The sequence below is a fragment of the Adiantum capillus-veneris genome, chromosome 7, assembly GCF_014529385.1.
Source record: "Adiantum capillus-veneris isolate H3 chromosome 7, ASM1452938v2, whole genome shotgun sequence".
NCBI classification, from domain to species: domain Eukaryota; kingdom Viridiplantae; phylum Streptophyta; class Polypodiopsida; order Polypodiales; family Pteridaceae; genus Adiantum; species Adiantum capillus-veneris.
The window spans coordinates 132,951,071-132,970,586 of record NC_140937.1 but is presented as its reverse complement, the minus strand read 5'-3'; the positions used below and the strand labels follow the sequence as shown (position 1 = coordinate 132,970,586).

Here is a 19,516-nt window from a genome sequence, read left to right as displayed (position 1 = left end):
AGCTATCTATACCCGGCCCTTCCCCTTCGGTAGGCGGATCCATCGAACCCGGGCCACAAATGTGGGGTAGGGTGCTAGGGTACTAGGATGAGGGACTGAGAATATTGCAAACTTAACCAGTTTACCTTAAGGCTTAAAATCTCTATAAACTTGAACGCAAAGAGAATCGTCTTAAGGCTTAAAATCTCTTTAAACTTAAACTTTACCTTAAGGCTTAAAATGAAATAAACTTGAACGTATGAGGTATTGACTTCCTACGCGTAGAAGGACTGCTTGACTTGCTACGCGTAGAACAGCTGGAAGTGCTACGCGTAGGATTGCGCGGGACTGCTGAGCATATGACTGCGTAGGACTGCGCGGGACTGCTGAGAGAGAGTGGAGAGAAGCGATTATGCTCCTGCGCTCTGTCCAAGAGCCCAGCGCTCTGTGCGTTCCTGTGCCCTGCACGAGGCTGCGCGTTTCTCTGCCCTACGCAAGGGCCTGTTCAGACTTTGAGCGAGGGCGGCACCTGCTGCATCCCTAGTCACCCTAGTTAGCGAGTTGGACAGTGTGTGTATGTGGGGTAGCGATTCTGCTCCTGCGTCCCTACTTCTCTCTGTTTAAGCGCCGGACTGCACACACAGAGAGAGAGAGAGAGAGAGAGAGAGAGAGAGAGAGAGAGAGAGAGAGAGAGAGAGAGAGAGAGAGAGAGAGAGAGAGAGAGAGAGAGAGAGAAATGAAATGAAGTGAAATGTTATATTAACGTCTTCAAAAGGCCAAAATGACCTATGAGACCAATCAATTACAAAATAGTGAATCTAATACCATGTCTGGGTACAAAAGAACTAGAAAAGAACTAGAAGTGGAACAAAATACTACTACTACTACTACAATCTAAAACTACGTGGGTGTAGCAGCTGATACTATAGGTACCCGGTAAACTGGATGTAACAGTGTGTGAAACAAAGATGGAAGAAATGGTGAGGATCCATCCTCATCTGCACTCTGGATGTCGAGAGAGTATGGCTCGAATCTTCTGTTATAGTCTCCGTCGATGCTGTGTAGCTCCTCTCCTCAGTCGCGGTCGTCTGTATCTTTGTAGCTCCAATGCTCGGTCGATGAGAGTGCCAGTAGTGGTCGAATGAGTGTGGGACGAGCTCTGCAGTGGTGGCTGCTCCTCTGGCTGTCCCATATCTAGTGAAAAGAAATCTGTAATGTGTCTCTGGGACTGCCTCTCTCTAGCTCTCCCCAGTAAAGTGTCTCTATACCTGTGTAACTCAAGTAGATATAGTCCAAGACATCTCTGATCCTCATAACTCATGACCCTAGATAGAGGACCAAAACCCTCTCTGAATAAGCAGTGGAAACGCCCCCGTATCTCATAGAACACTGTGCAATGACATATGTAGTGCAACTCTGTCTCTGGCTCTCTCTGGCATAATCCGCATATCCTGCTGTCTGCTGGTATCCCTCTGAATCTACCAGTCTCAATCTCGAGCTGATGTGAGGATGTGCGTATCTGACCAATGGCACAACGCAAACCATGAGACATATGTGTGTCCATGTAGCTGGGTCGAATCACAAACCCATCTCCTGTGAGGTGGAGAAGATGCTCTCTATAGAAAGCCATCTTCGTGCTCAACTCCTGAGGCGGCTCTATCCATGTCCTCCTGGTGTCGAGCTGGATCAGGTCCTGACGAATGAGTCTAGTGATCTCCACCCGTGTAAGAGACAGCGAGGGTGCCTGAAGAGAATACTGGAAAGGGGGCAACCTGTCCATGGTGAAGCCATGCGTCTGAAACCATGAAGTCATCTGTGCATACCAACATGAAGTGTCCCCCTGTAGAGCTAACTGTCTGGAAGACTCAAGGGCCAGTCTAGCATATCTGTCTCTAGTAGTATCCCATAGGCTGTGCACAAAGGACACTGATCTGGTAAGCGCCTCAATCTCCATGGGGGGGGCAGCTAGCTCTGCTCGAATGATCGCGTGAGGTACGGAGGCCTTGGCTCTAATCAATCGGGAGATCATAGATACCAAGGGCCTCTCCATACGTCTCCAACCATCCTGGCCTACAGAAGGTCCCCAAACCTGTACCCCATACATCATAGCTGAGGCTACTAAAGTATCAAAGAGCCATAACTTTGTCCGAGGTTCCTGGAACTGAACCTGCGAACACATCCTCTCCAAGCCTCCCAAGGCCGCATAAGCTCTGGCCAGTCTAGTCTGCGCTGCTCTCCCCAAAGAAAACCTCGGCCCAGTGAAGACTATCCCAAGGTAAGTATATGCATCTGTATACTCCACAATCTCTTGACCATACGTGAAGGTCGGTGCCGATCTCCTGATCCACTGCGGTGTGGTGTTAAACACCATGACCTTGGTTTTACCAAGGTTTACAGACAATCCACTATCCTCTGCAAAACTGTGTAATGCATCCAACTGTCGCTGCATACCCTCTGGTGAGTCAGAGATCAAGACAATATCATCAGCATATAACAACAATGGGATCCACGTCCCTGCCAGCTGGGCACCTCTATCACCCTCTCTGTCAATGTAATCAGACACCTCATCAACATACATACCAAATAGAGTAGGAGACAATGGGCAACCCTGTTTCACCCCGATAGTGGAGTGAACTAAGTCAGATATCCCCTCTGGGGTGCGTACATGTCCCATCACTGATCTGTATAAAGCCATAATCCCCCAAATCAACACTGTGGGCACCCCAGAGCGGAGTTCCACTTTCAGATGTATTGGCCCTATAGATTGGTGCTGCTTTCGATATTTCTTTCTTATTGATGCGTCACAAGGTACAATGTCCGAGGGTCCTCTCTCTGCAGTGCCCTGGCACAATTTAATGGCCCTTGGCCTAAAAGCATACAGATGAAAAGCTGTGCTCTCCCAAAAGCTCCCAGCGCCAAAAACCAATGCCAGGGGTAGCTTCCGCGTTTTGTGGGTTGTCCATACAGTTGCCACGCTAGCAAGATTTCCGTGTTTTGTAGGCTCTGTCTGTACGGTAGCCACGCCAACACTTTTACGCCTTTGCTTTATTTTGAGTATTGTCAGCCTATCTGTTGCTAAATTGACTATTTATTATTTTTTGAGTAATTTATATCTAATGAAATTAGGATATTTAAGTGTGTGCACTTGAATTGTTAAGTTGGGAACTCTAGATCTACAAGGACTGATAAAATCCATCATGAACGGACATCTCTGATGTGTCATATGATGGGTGATATTCAACATCGCAAAGGAATTGTTCCGTACTTTCAGTGGGAGAGATTGGGTAACGTATATTTCTGATGCATCACAGGATGGGTGATGGGAGCATTAGATAAGGAATATTCTGTTGGTATGAGAAGGAAATTCAACCCAGGTAAGAATTACGTGTAAAGATGCAAGCACATGAATAAAGATGGGTTTTGAGAAGCTTTGAATAAAAGTAGGATGTTTTTTCCCTCGAGGACGTCTATGTCTGCTTTGCATGTGTGCAGGAGTGTAAGCATTAGTTTCATCTCACAAGTTTTTATAGAGTTTTTAAACAGATTTACACTTATTTTAATAAGTGGGCAGCCCACTGTAAAAAACAGCAACTCAAAGAGGCCCCCCCCAATCTGGCTAGAAACAGTAGATGATCAGCGATGTCTCTCTCTGTCTCTCTCCTCTCTCTATAATGTGGCTGCCAGCCCTTCTTTACTCTCCTCTCTCTATTTTAGCCGCCCCCCATCTACTATTGATGGCTGAAAAAGCACCACCCCCCTCTACTATTCCTGCCACCCCCCACGGGGCTATAAAAGCGACAGGGGTGCCCCCACTCATGTCAGTTGTGCTAGTGCCAGTGAGAGGAGACTTTACCGCAAAGGAATTGCAAGTGCTCGTGACATGTTTGCATATTGAGGTTGTTTCCGTGCCAGGAGCAAAAGGTGATGGTTGTGCATAAGATCGATAATCTTTTGCTACTATGATTGTGTTTTTGCAGGTACTCCATCTTGGAGAAGGAGCAAGGAGTCGAGGATTTCGGAAACAGAATCCGGGACCATTTGTAGAGCTTCTACGCTCTGATCACAGACTGGAAGGTATTTGAGTAGAAAGCTAGTCTCTTAGGTTTCCGAACAGGAAGGAAACATCCATCGAGTCTAAGATCTAGAACGGAGGTGTTTTCTCCAGTTCTTGTGCTTGTAAATTATTCTTCCCATAATAAAGATTCCTCCCTTAAGGGGGTGGAGGTGCGACCAGCCCATCTTCTGGTCCCCAATAGTGTATCGATGTTCTCCTCTCTCTCTCTCTCTCTCTCTCTCTCTCTCTCTCTCTCTCAAGTTCTCTCAAGTTCTTTTTACTTACAGCTTATTAATTGCTTGTGTGCACTCCTGTTTGTGACACTATCAATATTACTAAATTTCAAAGAGAAATTAGTGCCTTTATTTCCATCGAGGCCCACCACACGAGTGCGTACAAACTCATCCTCGTCTCTCTTGAGCTGAGGCCAATAGAAATACTTTTCCATCCCCTCCAAGGTACTCTCGATGCCTCTATGCCTAACAACACTTTTTTTCTCAAATCTTGTGTTACACACAACATGGCCTTTCTCATCAAATAACCTTCTTTGATAGTATAACGTGCAATTGTCTTCTCATTTCGTATCGTGTAAAAGATATCTGCAAAATCGGGATCCGTAGCACATTGATCAAGCATTTCTTCAAAGTTCTGATGATGTATCGCTGAGATGGCCAATACCTGTGGCTCTTGAGACAACGCGTCTGCCACCAATTCTTCTTTCTCGTAACATAAACAATGTGGAAATGGAAGTGAGACAAAATGTTCGCCCTTCTCATTTGCTTATCCAAAAGCTGCTTCTGGGCAAGAAGTATCTCAAACTCTGATGATTTGTAAACACTATAAAATCTGCTCCAAGCAATAAATGTCTCCACTGAGTGAGAGCATGCATCATTGCTAACACTCGTAGATTTGTGCAACCCTAGAGAACATTCTACTCTTGTAAGCTATGACATGGCCCTCCTGCATTGAGACCGCTCCCAAACTGCTACCACAAGCATCACAAAACCTCAAAATGTTTCAGCGGTAAAACAACACAAGACTGGTTGCCTACTTTTCCTTGATTGTATTGAACGTTGCAATTTCTGAGGGTCCCCAAGAGAAGGAAACACATTTCTGAGTTAGGGTATGCAACGGCGAAGCAATCTCCGTAAACTTTCTATTGAACCGCCGGTAGTAAGAGCATAAACCCAAAAAGCTTCAAACTTCATGCAAATTCTTTGGTTCTGGCCAATCTTGAATCCATCTGTACACCCTATGTTGGGACGATGTGACCTAGATAGTGTGTTTATGATTCTTGTAGACTATGATGATGTCGTCAAAGAAGGTGCCTACAAATGGTTTGTGCTCCCGCTCCCTGAAAGTCTGGTCTATCATCCTGCTGAATGTTGCAGGAGCATTTGTGGCACCGAAAGGCATCACCAAATACTCGTACAATTCGAAGGATGTCCTCAACGTAGTCTTGTATACATTTGTAGGAGCGATCTTGATATAATGATAACCACTTTTCAGGTCGATTTTGTTGAAACATGTAGAACCCTGTAGTCCGTGAAGTATATCATCCATCCTAGGTATTGGAAACCTGTTCTTGATGGTGATTTTATTGAGAGATCTGTAGTCAATGCACATTCTCCAATATCCATCTTCCTTCAGAACTAGAAGAAGCGGTGAACAAAAAGGTGATGTACTGGGTTGAATTAGCCCCTTTTTGCCCCTTTTTGAGAAGTTCCTTTACTTGGTTCATGATTTCCTCTCTCTGAGCTGTGCTTACATTGTAAGGTGGCCGGTTTGGTGGCGAACTTCCGCGTATCAAATCAATCGTATGCTTGAGGTCTCTTAGGAGGTAGCTCTCCAAGGAAACCCCTAGAGAAACCGTAGACTTGAGCTCCGAATTTTTTTGTCGTTCTTGTTTAATTTGGACAGATTTGATTTGCTATGTTCGTCTAATGCTTTCAAATAAATCGAGTAAACAAAGAAATTGGATTTCATTAATTTGGAAATGGCCGAAGCCGTTACAAGTGGGACAAAACCTGATCGGTTTTAGCTAGGCAATATAACATTAACTGATAGCTCTATTAATATTCAGACACAAACAGGATTTTTGATGGCCAAGTACTTATGCCAAGAGCTAGTCCTCCTTGCATGGAGGGCATTATGAGGCATTGCTATTAGAATTGACAACCGCATGTCTATCATCATTCAGGCACAGCTACACACACCAATTTAATTTGCAGCAATGTAGGAATTTTGTAGAACAAAATCAGCCTATCATAGTTTTTCCATCAAGTGGACTCCGACTCTGGTCACTCAAGGCAGTGCACATCAGGCTTGCTGACGACCAGGAAATGGCAAAGCTGTAAGCAACTACTCACACTATCCACAGGTTGTGAGCTATGATGGCTGTGGGTTCAAAAAGCTGAGACTTGCCAATTTGCTCTTCAACAAGTCGATTTGAAGCCACCATTTGATGGGTTTCCTATCGGCTTGTCACAAAGTGATGACGTGGCATGGCCACCGAGACAACGAGATGATGTGGCAGGATTGTACGGCAGGTTGACGTGGCATACTGTACGGAAGCCCGGATTTTGCGCTGGCTGATGACGTGCCAACCTGTACGGAAATTCCGCTTTTTGTGCTGACTGTTGACATGGCAGAATTGTACGGAAATTGTGCTTTTTGCGCTGCTGATTTTTATGGCAGAGTTTTGACCAACTGCTTTTGGGATTAATGCTTTTGAGTTTATGGCTTTTGGGGCTTTGCTTTTGGCATCCCTTATAAGTTTATAAGGAACCCAAGGGCCTCACTTCTCAGAGCATATGGACGCAGAGTCGTCTGAGAGCTGAGGACCCGTGGGAGTTGTACTTTGCTCAAAGATTAATACAAAAAGAAATACCGAAAGGGGTTGTAATCTTTGGGGCCAATCTCTCTTGGCACGGAACTAAGCCCGGCCGTGTCGACTCATTAATTGTGAAGTGTTTTAAGTGAATCTCTATTGTGTCGCGACAGAAACCTAGACTTGGGGTGCCCAAGTTTGTTACGATGGTATCAGCCAGATGACGTGGCAGGACCATACAAGAGGCTGATGTGGCAGATGACATGGTAGGACGGTACGATAGGCTGATGTGGCACACTGTACGGAAGCCCGGATTTTGCGCTGGCTAATGACATGGCAGTCTGTATGGAAATTTCGCTTTTTGCGCTGACTGCCGACGTGGCAAAACTGTACGGAAATTCCGCTTTTTGCGCTGTTGATTTTTATGGCAGATTTTTGATCAACTGCTTTTGGGATTAATGCTTTTGAGTTTATGGCTTTTGGGGCTCTGCTATTGGCATCCCTTGTAAGTTTATGAGGATTAGTTAATTCGACATCAGTGAGATCCGGGATGGATCTAGATGTGGTTACTAGATATGTTGCTGGCAGTCATGGTCTGAGATTTTGAATGAATTTTTTTGTGATTAATTTGTCATGTGATGTCCTGCGATGTCATGTGCATTGATGTGACTGTCATCTTTGTACAAGTGCTAGATGTGTCGTGTCTAGTTTGTTGGTACTTAGAGTTAGCGTCTGCTTAAATGGTTTATGGCCTCTGTTTGTTTTACAAGCGTAATCGAGGGCGATTACAATTCTTTCAAGAGGGGCGTATGTCACAAAGTGATGATGTGGCATGACCACCCGATACAGCCAAATGACGTGGTAGGACCGTACGAGAGGCTCATGTGGCAGATGACGTGGTAGGACCGTATGTCAGGCTGACGTGGCACATTGTACAAAATCCTGGATTTTGCGCTGACTGATGACGTGGTAGCCTGTACGGAAATTCCGCTTTTTGTGTTGATTACTGACGTGGCAGAACTGAACGGAAATTGTGCTTTTTGCGTTGCTGATTTTTATGGCAGATTTTTGACCAACTGCTTTTGGGATTAATGCTTTTGAGCTTATGGCTTTTGGGGCTCTGCTTTTGGCATCCCTTGTAAGTTTATAAGGAGCCCAAGGGCCTCACTCCTCAAAGCATATGGATGCAGAGTGTGAGAGCTGAGGACCCCCGGGAGTTGTACTTTGCCCAAAGATTAATACAAAAAGAAACACCGAAAGGGGCGCCAGTCTTTGGGGCCAATCTCTCTTGGCACTGAACTACGCCTGGCCATGTCGACTCATTAATTGTGAAGTGTTTTAAGTGAATCTCTATTGTGTCGCGACAGAACGTAGACTTAAGGTGCCCAAGTTTGTTACATAGCCTTAATCATGAATGCTGATTAATCCATTTCACTAATCATTGAGCAAGGGGAGATTTTCCAGGCAACACTTTCAAGGAGATCTAACCGTGCAGATTCTCCATCGGGTCACTCACACACAATGAGCTTGTGCTGAGACAGAGAATCGAAGGTTTTCATAATGAACACAATCTGCTACTCAGAGCTCCACAACATAGATATAAATCTTTCGTTTTTGATTTGTTTTAAAGCTTGTATCTCAAGGCTCTGTTCACAGAGTAGAGAAGAAAAGTTTCAAGGCTTTGCTCACATGAGCATAGAAGAAAGAAACATCATCTTGTGTGAAAGCTACATTAAAAAGGAGATATTTTGCTCTTCTCATGACTTCAAAAGTGTTTTTAAATCCTTTCAGTTTTCAAACCCTAGTCACAAACTTATGTCTGTAAAGGGTGGACACTGCAAAGGAGTAGTATTCTTGCATAAGACGCCCTCTCACTTGACAAGATGGGCACTAAAGATGACAAGAAGAAATTTTGCGGGAATCAACTCCATACTGGTAGACGCAACTACGATTCCACCTAATGGAAAAAGGTCTATGGGACATAATAACTACGACGGAAGATGAGAGAGTAAGTACACGAGGGTCTAGCTTTCAAAATGAGCTGAAAAATAATAAAGCACTTGGAATCATAGGTTAAAGGCTACTTGATACATACATTCACCACATAGGAGGGTGCACAACTGCCAAAGACACTTGGGATTCATTGGAGAATTTTTTTGGGTTAAATAGTAAAATATCCAAACTTGGCCTTTTTATTCAATTCTTTGGTATGGAGAAAGAGCAAGCATGAACATCTCAATAAATTTAAAATTCTTCGCACTCAACTAGCAGGCATCAAGGAGAAAATTAATGAGGAATTGAAAATCGCTAGCCTCATAGAGTATATCTACCCTTGATGAGTACTATAGTCTGGTCACCACATTGACCGATATTTATTCTCCTTCTTTACTAGAAGTGGAGGGTTTACTTCTTGAAGAAGAAAAGAGGCTCTCAAAGAAACCTGAACTCTATGAGTATCAAGGAACCTTGCTGATTAGAAACAGAGGGCCACCACCCGAGTCTTTACAACAACAAGGATTCATAAACCAAAAAAAGCCAAACTTCAAAAGCAATAGAATTGCAAAGTGTCGTTTTTGTAAGTGTAGCAATCACATTGAGGAAATTGTTATTTAAATAAAAAGCCAAAGCTTTATTTAGTGGAGATGCTGAAGAAGCTAAAGAACTTGAAGGAACTCGAGATTCATGTGATGTCTCTACCGAAGAGGCAAACCTCGTTTTGATAGAGGAAGAATGGGCTTTCTAAGCTCTAAAAACTCCATTAAATCCTATGTCCTTTCATGTATGTTATTCTTCATCACTTTTCATCTTATGATTGGCATATTGAGCTCTTCACAAAATGATGACGTGGGTATACTGCCCGGACACACACACACACACACACACACACACACACACACACACACACACACCGTACGGACGCTGACGTGGCAGGGACTATATGGACTGCCCGCTAATTGCGATGACAGGCTGATGACGTGGCAGCTCCGCAAATTGCACTGATAGCATGTACGGAATTTCGCAATTCACGTTGATGCTTTTTGGGCCAGCTTTTGGGGATTATTGCTTTTGGAACACTTTGCTTTTGGTTTAATTGCTTTTGGGGCTCTACTTTGGCATCCCTTGTAAGAATAAAAAGACCCTTAGGGGCCTCACTCTTCAGAGCATTTGGACGTAGAGTTTGAGAGCAGAGGACCCTTCGGATTTGTACTTTGCTTAAGCATTAATTAATATAATAAAGAAATACCCAAAGAGGCGCCATGTTTAGGGGCCAATACCTCTAGGCACGGAACTACGCCGGGCCGTGTTGACTAAATTGAATTGTGATTTAAAGTTGTGAAGTGTTTTAAGTGATTCTCTTGTGTGTTGTTCCCGATTTCGGACTTGGGGTGCCCAAGCTTGTGACAGTGGTATCAGAGCATCAGGCGCGTGCTTTTCTCAAAGCATACCGGTCCTATCAAAGAGCAGACAGGGCACTTGGGCACTTTGGAAATTGTTATTGAAGAATCTTCGTGTCCCAATCCCGAACTTATTAACCACTCCCACCCTTACTTCATCGCGCATTAGGCGCGCTCCCGTCTTCATGGCTCTGTCTTACAAGGCATAAGCCAAAAAGAATCCCAGATTACACATGGGCTCTCGTGGAGAATCTGACAGAGATAACATCTCTCAGCGGAAAGGCAAAGAGAAGTTGAAATCCGGTGCGAGAACTGAAGAAAAGAATGAAGATTTGGGCAAATTTTTTGTCAGAGAAGTTTGCCAGAGCGAAGTACAAGTGTCAAGTGCAGGTTGACATGTGTGAAAGAATTGATCAAGTACCCCAGAAACCTGAGATTTGCGAAACACCTGAAGAACTACGCGATTGATGAGATTCACTCGAGATGGCGTGAGGCCATTGAGTCTCCTCTCAGGACGGGGTGGAAAACTGAAAGGATAGACGAGTGGAGAAAAGCGGAAGCTTTACTCGCTGGACTAGCTGGAACAGCACTGTTGACCAGAAGATTAACCAAATATTGGAAAGGACACTGATGTACTGACAATTCGGTTGTTTGTGATAGATAATCGGAAATAAGAGCGAGGAACTCGCATCTGTATGGATTGGGAAGCATGGAGCTGGACACATATTATCTGGAACGGGAGTGGAAAACGGGAATGGGAGGGTCCGGAACGGGACGGAAACGGGGAGGAGGAGAGGGGCCGGAACGGTCGACTAAAGTAAGTCTTGAACTACCTCCATTCAGCTTAGTCCCAAATAAACTCCTAAACAATTCAAAGACTGCCCCCAAATCTGCCCCCAAACCTGCTCTCAAACTGCACCAAATATGTTCCCCAAACAGCCCCAAATATGTCCTTAAAAGCCTACTTTTTTGCCCCAAATGCCTACTTTTGCCCGTTCCGCCCCGCGTTTCACCGTTCCGCCTCATGTTCCCCCCGTTTCGGAACACTGTTCCGGTTACACCCCGTTCCGGAACGGCGTTCCGTTCCCAACTCCGTTTCAAGAACGGGACTCGTCCGGAACGCCGTTTCGAAACGTTTGGGCTGTGTTCTGCCCGTTCCCTGTTACATTGGCTAGACATCCACTCTTTTGCAACAAGGTGAGCCATCTCCTTGCCTGTTTTGCAGGTGAAATTGAGGATGAGATGGTGAGATTGAGAGCGACGGAAGTTCAAGAATGGATTTGTCGATTTAAGATAGAAATTATGAATTTGAATGAATAGACGATGATGTATGTTGAATGATTCTAGTGCATTAAGATTCCCATATGAATGAGAGGACTGGATTTTGTGATGAGCGTATCAAGAGTTCCTGCAGGATGAGATGGCTACACAGGGATCTAGGTACATCAAGACTTCGAGACGGATGAGATGACTAGATGATTGAAACAATGTTCAGTATGCACTAAGTGTGTAAATGAAGAACTTTGAAATAGGAATTTCGAAGATGATTTATGTATGAGATTAATGTTCTCTTGAAGAACTTTTGTGATGTGTGCAGATAACAAGTGAAATCGATGATAATGGATGACGAATTCTGAGCAATAACATCTTAAGTATCTTGAATTTTGAATGAAACTAATGGAAGAACCTGCTATTTGTGAACAGATAACAGGATTGAGAATGAGATGATGATGATTTTGGAGCAGTGACAGCTTCCGAATGAACCTGATAACAAATCATGAATACGGTTGATTCAATGGAATTGTTGTGAGCGCATGAAGAGTTCCTGCGGGATGAGATGGCCACACTGAGAAATACCTTATTGGATGCCGATGATTTCTTGTAGAGGCCGTCAAGTGTCTTTGTCACAAGACGGGCACCACCGACCAATAGAAAAGAACAGACTGAGCAGACTTTTAGCACTTCAATAACAACTGAACTGAAAGAGAGAGATGATACGCGACACGGAGTGGCGGAATTCCACTCCAGAGAGTATTGGCCCCAAACCTTGGCGCCCCTTTCGGTATTTCTTTAAATTGTATCAACACTGTACAAGCCGGTACTCCAGACTCTGCACCTTCTCCAGGAAGCATGCCAGAGAATGAGCCCTAATCTCATATTTAAAGGCCCTTGGCCTAAAAAGCAATTACAGTGAAAAGCCTTCAAACTCAAAAAGCATCTGGTCCAAAAAGCAATGCTCGAAATCTGCCAGTGTAAAATCAAGAATTCTGTACAGCTGGCGTGGCAGCAGTGCAAAACGCGGAAATCCGTACAGCATGCCGCGTCATCAGCCAGCGTGATTTTCAAAGATCTGCCACGTCATCAGCAACTACGCAATTTTTGGAAATCTTTTGTTGCTTCTGCTTCTGCTTCTTCTAGGGTTTAGGCCCCTCGATCGGTAGCTCCGTTCTTCAGCAGGTCGACACGTTAGTAGTTTGTTACAGTCTTCATCAAGTCCTCCGTGGTCTTCATCAGCTAGAACTGAATGATTGGACCACTCTATTTAGTATGAACTTAGTGATTGATTGGGATCCCCAGAAATGATTACTCGCACACGACAATGCTGGAGTATAGATGGAATGATCACTCGCACACAACAATGCTGGAGTGCAGAAATCTATGGACATGATCGTAATATGGGATTAGTCAATCCGACATAAGTGAGATCTGGGATAGATCTAGATGCGGTTGCTAAATACTTTGCTAGGAATCATGCTCCTAGATCATAATGGAATCCATGGACGTGATCGCGATATGAGATTAGTTGAATCGACATCAGTGAGGTCCGATGCAGGTCTAGATGCGATTGCTAAATACGTCCCTAGGAATCACGGTCCTAGATTCTATGTGATGTGATCTGAATGTGATTTGAATGTGATGTGATGTGACTGTCATCTTTGTACAAGTGTTGGATTTGTGTCGTCTAGTGCATCGGTACTTAGAGTCAGTGTCTACCGAACTGGTTCATGGCTTATGTCTGATTTTGCATGCGTAATCGAGGGCGATTACAGTTCTTTCAAGAGGGGGGGATGCCTCAAAATGATGACGTGGCTATACTTCTTGGACACACACACACACACACACACACACACTGTACGAATGTTGACGTGGCAGGGTCTGTACGGACTGCCCGCAAATTGCGCTGACAGGTTGATGACGTAGCAGCTCCACGCCGGCAGCATGTACAGAATTTTGCAATTCATGCTGATGCTTTTTGGGCCAGCTTTTGGGGATTATTGCTTTTGGAACACTTTGCTTTTGAGTTTAATTGCTTTTGGGGCTCTGCTTTTGGCATCCCTTGTAAGAATAAAGGACCCTTAGGGGCCTTACTCTTCGGAGCATCTAGACGCAGAGTCTGAGAGCAGAGGACCCTTTGGGAGTTGTACTTTGCTCAAGCATTAATATAATAAAGAAATACCGAAAGGGGCGTCAGTTTTTGGGGCCAATACCACTGGGCACGGAACTATGCCGGGCCATGTCGACTAAATTGAAATGTGATTTAAAGTTGTGAAGTGCTTTAAGTGATTCTCTCATGTGTCGTGCCCGATTCCCGACTGGGGGTGCCCAAGCCTGTGACAAGGTCTATCTCCCATGAGAGTGACAATCACGTAGAACCTATCACGTCATATCCTTTTGAGAACCATAGCGTGTTGTATCCTACTGCGAATTATGCATAATGTATCCATAGAATGTGACCCTTGCTAGATGTATCAAATATATATTTAACTCTCAGCAGGAGCATACTCATAAAAGCCCAATTCATAAGCTTGAAGGAGGGATTTTCGGGAATCAAGCATATGTTCTTGACCTTAGGATGATGATGGAGGGCTAGTTATTCTTTAGTCACGCACAACCCCTTAGCATAAATAGTTTGAGGGGTTCTTTTCCTCTAGTTGGCTTTTTACCCTTGACTTTTGTATATACAAACGTCACCTTCTATCCACTTCATGAGCAACCTCTTGGAGCCACCTCACTTGCCACTTGCCCTTGGAAAGTGTGCCCACTTGTACCCTGTTCTTCTCTCTACCTTTTCATATAAAAGCTACATCCAATTATGCCTTTGGACTTACTCCTAACACTCATCACCCATCCGGTCATTGTATATCCCACTACGTACTTACAGTATCATTAAGCTATTGTCATCCTTCTCTATTGTGTACATTGAGTTGCAATTATGTTGTGTTCTCATCGTTGGTGATTAATCACGTCTTAAATCACAATCTATAATACTAAGTTCCTGCTCAGTGGTGGCTACGGTGAGGCATTGGATGTCTTGAGATACTTGGTGAAGAAAGGCTGTGATTGAGAGGCATGAGCCTCGAATGGCTCAAGGGAGAAAAGTCACTTCCCGAAGAGGGTTTTAAGAGGACGAGCCTCTTAAAACCCTCAAATTTGAAAAGGGGATTGCTAATGAAAGAAGCTAGGCAGAACGGTCCAAAGCTGGCCAAAATTGTTTAAAGGTTTATAGCTGCCCAACAGCCATATGACAAACAAGGGCAAACGAGTACAAGTATGCACTTCATAATGTGGTATGAAAATGTTCATGCAGGATACGCATGCAACTATGAAAATGTTCATACACGGTATCGGTACAAGTATGCACTTTATAGTGTGGTATGAAAATGTTCATACACGGTACGCGTGCAACTATGGATATGATATAGAATGGTGAGAGCAGGCGCCCAAGGAGCTATGGAGCTCTGGGATGCTCTCGGGCTGGTCGAGAGAAGAGAGACAAATAGATTAGTTGCTAACTCTGCAAGATAAGAACAAGTCCCAAGACTCGACAAAAATATAGCCACAAAATAAAACAAAATAGAGGCTCATAATAATGGCGAGTGTGGACAATCTAGAGCGCAGGGTGTGTGCATATGATATTACCACTTCTCATAGATAATTAGGTGGCCAATTTGCAATCAAGAGCAGTGCCTATTAAAAGCGAGCAAAAAAGAAAACAGGAGTACAGGGGTTTGGAAGTTATCTATATTCTCACAACAAATGCTCAAGCGGTTGGAGAATTGCCACACTTTGACAAAGATGGATAAGAAAACAAGGAGCTAGTGAGTATCAAAACGGCAAGTTGAGTCTAATAAATGTAAGATGTGGGGAGCACAATGGCCAAACCAGCACCCAACCATGGCCAAACTTCAAAGTGGACTAGGATGCTTAGGACACATTATGCATTAAGGGACAAGCCAGAGACAGATTATCCTTGTTTAGTAATTGTCGTAGAAGTATTATTGGAGGGGTCAAAGTGGTAAAGCTATGGAAGCTCGCATGTAATACAGCTATGTAACAGCTTGCTGGAAACAGTATTAGAAATTTTTTTCATCATCAAAGCCACAAGTTGCAAAGATGGATCAAAGTCTTATCTAAATTGTCCCAAAATGGTCCAAGTGCGAACACTGTCAATTGACACGAGAACAGGATGAGAATTCACAGGAGCATAGAGGATTATCGAGGAAGTTCAAAAGGAATTTAAATTTGCAATGTTTAGCTTGTTAATGGCTGTTCGACTTGTTGAACCTATACCTGACTACTGTTTGTGAGTTGTATTTAGTCGGACAACCATTTTAATCTAGGTGTAAATAATAATGCTCAAGGTGAAAAAAAGGGGATCCCAACGGGCAATATGCAGCATCATGTGTGAAGAGGAGCTCTATCCTCTATTGAAGCATCCTACGCATGCCTCACAACACTACTGTAAAACCTGTCTCTTTTTTCATTCTCTGTATTCCATTCTTGTCGTAGTGAATGTTTATTGATTTGCGTTCACTTTGTGCATGCAAACGATATTTTTTTTAGTGATTGTAGCCTTGTTAGTGTTTTTGCACAATTTTATTCCATTCTGGGCACATATATACTAGAGATAGATGCAATTTTTTTTCTCGTTTGAGAGTCACAGTGCGTTGGTAAGCCACTTGTGTTTGTTTACTATCAATTTAGTGTTCCTTGTGAGAGTTTGACTTACATAGTAAGTAACTTGGTAACTGAATGTTGTTCCAGAGAGAAGAGAGTAAGTAGGATATATATTTTTACTGTGAAATACTTTTTTGTTTGATGATTCTACACTTTCTTGCTGTCTAGTCTTTTTGCTCTCTCTTTCTCGAATATTTTGCATAGTGTGGGTTTTGACTTTGCAGGTGTTCAGCTAGCGTGGAGTTGTTACCTTCAAAAAATCACCTTGTTGATGGGGAAGTGCAGAAAATACATGAAAAACTACAAAGGATGCGTATTAGAATAGGACACCCTATTCAAGAACCTTCGTGGCCACACACAGCGTCAGCAGCAAATGCCACAGAGAATTCCGCTGAGGATTGCAGATCAGATGCCAAAAATTCTCTCTCTCCAGAGGATATTGGCACAGCATTTGGGGCAAGAAACTCTGATGTAGAAGGTCTTACAGAGGTTATTATACATTGTAGCAGTGATTTTATGGCTGCATCGAAGAAAGTGGTATTGCGGTTAAGACGAGTGCGGCTTCTTGGCTTAGAGGTAGGAATCTTCCCATGCCACCTTTTTCACGCATGGTCTCATTTTAATTGGGAAAACTAAATGGGCAAGTGCTTTGCATGTTGTTACTTATACGACAACCTTGGACATCTTTATTCTTTTCTTATCACAGGGTGCTGGAAAGACCTCTTTGTATTATGCCCTCCTGGGGCAAGGACGAGGCACCATGTTCAGTACTAGTGATGGATTATTTCCAGATGTTGATCGAAGAGAGGGAGTTGCTGAGGGAATAGCTTTTATAGATCCTGCAGGTGTCAATCTTCAGGTATTGCATTTAGATTAATGAGTCATCAGGCATTTCTTCACATAGATTTCAGTAACATCTTCGCAAAAAAGTAGAGAAAAAGTGCCAGACAGTCTGCTTTCAGACAGCCTTGTCTGCAATCCAAGAATCTGGAATTTGCAATGTATGCCTTAACAAATGGTCAGAATAATTTCAAGTAGAGGGCGTACTTATCTTCTGTCTGTGTCTGGATATGGTTTGGGAATTGGTGTAGACAGCGATTGGACTTTGTAAAGGTCAAGCATTCAAACCCAAATGGTTTGTTAGGTCATTCTCAGCTCCATTGAAGGTGGGCTCCATCAAGATCCGAAGATGTGTTCTATCTCCGGAGTTATTTTTAGGAGTGTAGGTATCACCAAGATGATGATGATACGACTGTTATTGTTCGGTTTTTAAGAGGTTTTAAGTTAGGGGCATTGATGGTTTGTCGTTGGTCTGAATGATCTACTTAGGCATATGAAGGCTGTTTACTCTGAAGCTTGTTCTGAGTATCTTTGACGGTCATGCTATGCCAGGATCTAACAGGTGAAGTCGAGCAGCTCAAGCAGGAGCTTGCATTTTCAAGCACTCCTGATGGGACCAAGAAGGTGGATCTTGTAATTCTTGTACATAACCTGGCACACAAGATTCCACGGCTGCATCATTCTGTAAAGCCAGCATTGTCCATACTAACAGATGAAGTGGCTGCAGCTAAAATTCCCAGCATACTTGCAATAACAAACAAGTTTGCAGTTAGTGCAGATCGTAGACAGTCAGCAGCTGCCACGGTAATAAAAACCTATCAAGTGCCTGATAATCACTCAGTTGTGGTGAACTCAAGCCCTTATGCTGTGCATGAGTTCGAAGGGGTAAACAATGTGGACAAGACTGTGCTTGTGGCTGGAAGAAGATTAGCTAACCTCAACAGCATAATGCAGGGGGCAACACAGAGGATCATGTCTGCCCCAATGAACCTTATTCAACTTCCTTTTCGAAGGAAAGAAGTTGTTCTACCTGTTGAAGGTGTAAGGAATTTACGAGAACTTGTGAATGGCGTTCTGTTAGATCATGAAGATGCTGCTCTCATGGTTAGTTACAGCAAATATTAAATGTATCATTTTGTGGTGCTGTTAATATTTTCTCACCTTTTTTCATCAATCAGGAGCTCTCCAAGGAACAGCTACTTCTAGAATTGAAATTTAAATTATCACAAGTCGGAGATCAAGCACAAAGGCAGGAAAAGGGCCTTACTTCAGCAACTGCTGCCTCTGCCGTTGGTGCAAGTTTAGGCATTGTTTTGGCACTTGTTGCAACAGCAGCTTCTGGCCTGCGTAAGCCGTAATGGTAGTTAAAAGGATTCCCTTTTCTGTGGAACATGGTGGCAGACTGAAGGATCTTTTTGCTTTCCAGACTAGCAGGGCTAAAAGGTAGAAACTCTGCTCTTGGTTTGCTTGGCCTCCTGGGTCTGTATGATTGCTGAATGGAGGGTGGGCCTATGTACATTGTGAAAGGAACGCTGCCAAAGCAAGAAAGATGCTGCCTTATCCATTGCTGAAAAATTGAAAATTTAGTCCTAGTTTTACTCACGTTAGACTAGATGTTATGTCCAACAAGTGCCATTTGTGATATTGCTTTGTGATGAGAAGAGGGTCAAAAGTGGCTGGTACACTTGTGTGACAGGCGGCCACTCGCTTAATCTGCAAGCCACAGCACATTCAAGATGAATAAGACTGGAAAAGACAATGTTACCACTTGCACACCAATATAGCGAGACATAACATGGCAGGGCAAGAAAAAACCCTGAAACCGGGCCCCTTGTGGTATTTTATTTATTACTTGGAACCACAACTTCTGCTTGTACCACATGAGATTGTGAGGGGAGAGAAGGTGGCCGCTCCATTGGTCATTGAGGCACTGTTCCAAGCAGTTACATTTTATCATTCTCTAAGCAACTCGCTACCCGGTGTTGGTATGCCCAGATATGCACCTGGCTTGATGGATGCACGCCCTACTTTTGATTACGGCCTTGAATGCCCATTGCCAGACACTTTCTACACCCCTCTCCAGACATATGTATTATACACACTCCTACATAGACTTACACCTCTTACATGATAGCAAGGGTGCTATTCGCAAATGTGTACTTCCTAACACATTCAAAGATTGGAGAGCTCTATATATGATACTATCAACTCAAAAATGATTTCAAAGAAGACATATTATAATTCTTTTTTGGTGGACACTGTGCAGACTCGTGTCCAAAGCTCACCACACTGTAAACACCTTCCCTCATAGTTTTCTCCATACTTGTATGGTTGAAACTTGAAATACCATACTTTGCAAAACATAGCAAAGAAATGGAGTATGATATGGATACCATACTTGACCCACGCAAATCGGAAGCCAAGAACTATACGAGCTGGATGAGAAGCCCCCCATCGTGG

General features: G+C 43.6%; 1 protein-coding gene across 1 annotated transcript in view; it reads left to right on the top strand.

Annotated features, from left to right (window-relative positions):
* LOC147454650 (lipase class 3 family protein) overlaps positions 1 to 19,516 on the top strand; it is a 102,660-nt gene that overhangs the window by 47,732 nt on the left and 35,412 nt on the right. Inside the window, exons 11-14 of the mRNA XM_086516532.1 lie at positions 16,441 to 16,792; positions 16,923 to 17,075; positions 17,609 to 18,160; positions 18,235 to 18,499. Of these exons, the coding sequence (XP_086372658.1) occupies positions 16,441 to 16,792; positions 16,923 to 17,075; positions 17,609 to 18,160; positions 18,235 to 18,414 (1,237 nt within the window). The 3' untranslated portion in view covers positions 18,415 to 18,499. The remainder of the gene's footprint in view (positions 1 to 16,440; positions 16,793 to 16,922; positions 17,076 to 17,608; positions 18,161 to 18,234; positions 18,500 to 19,516) is intronic.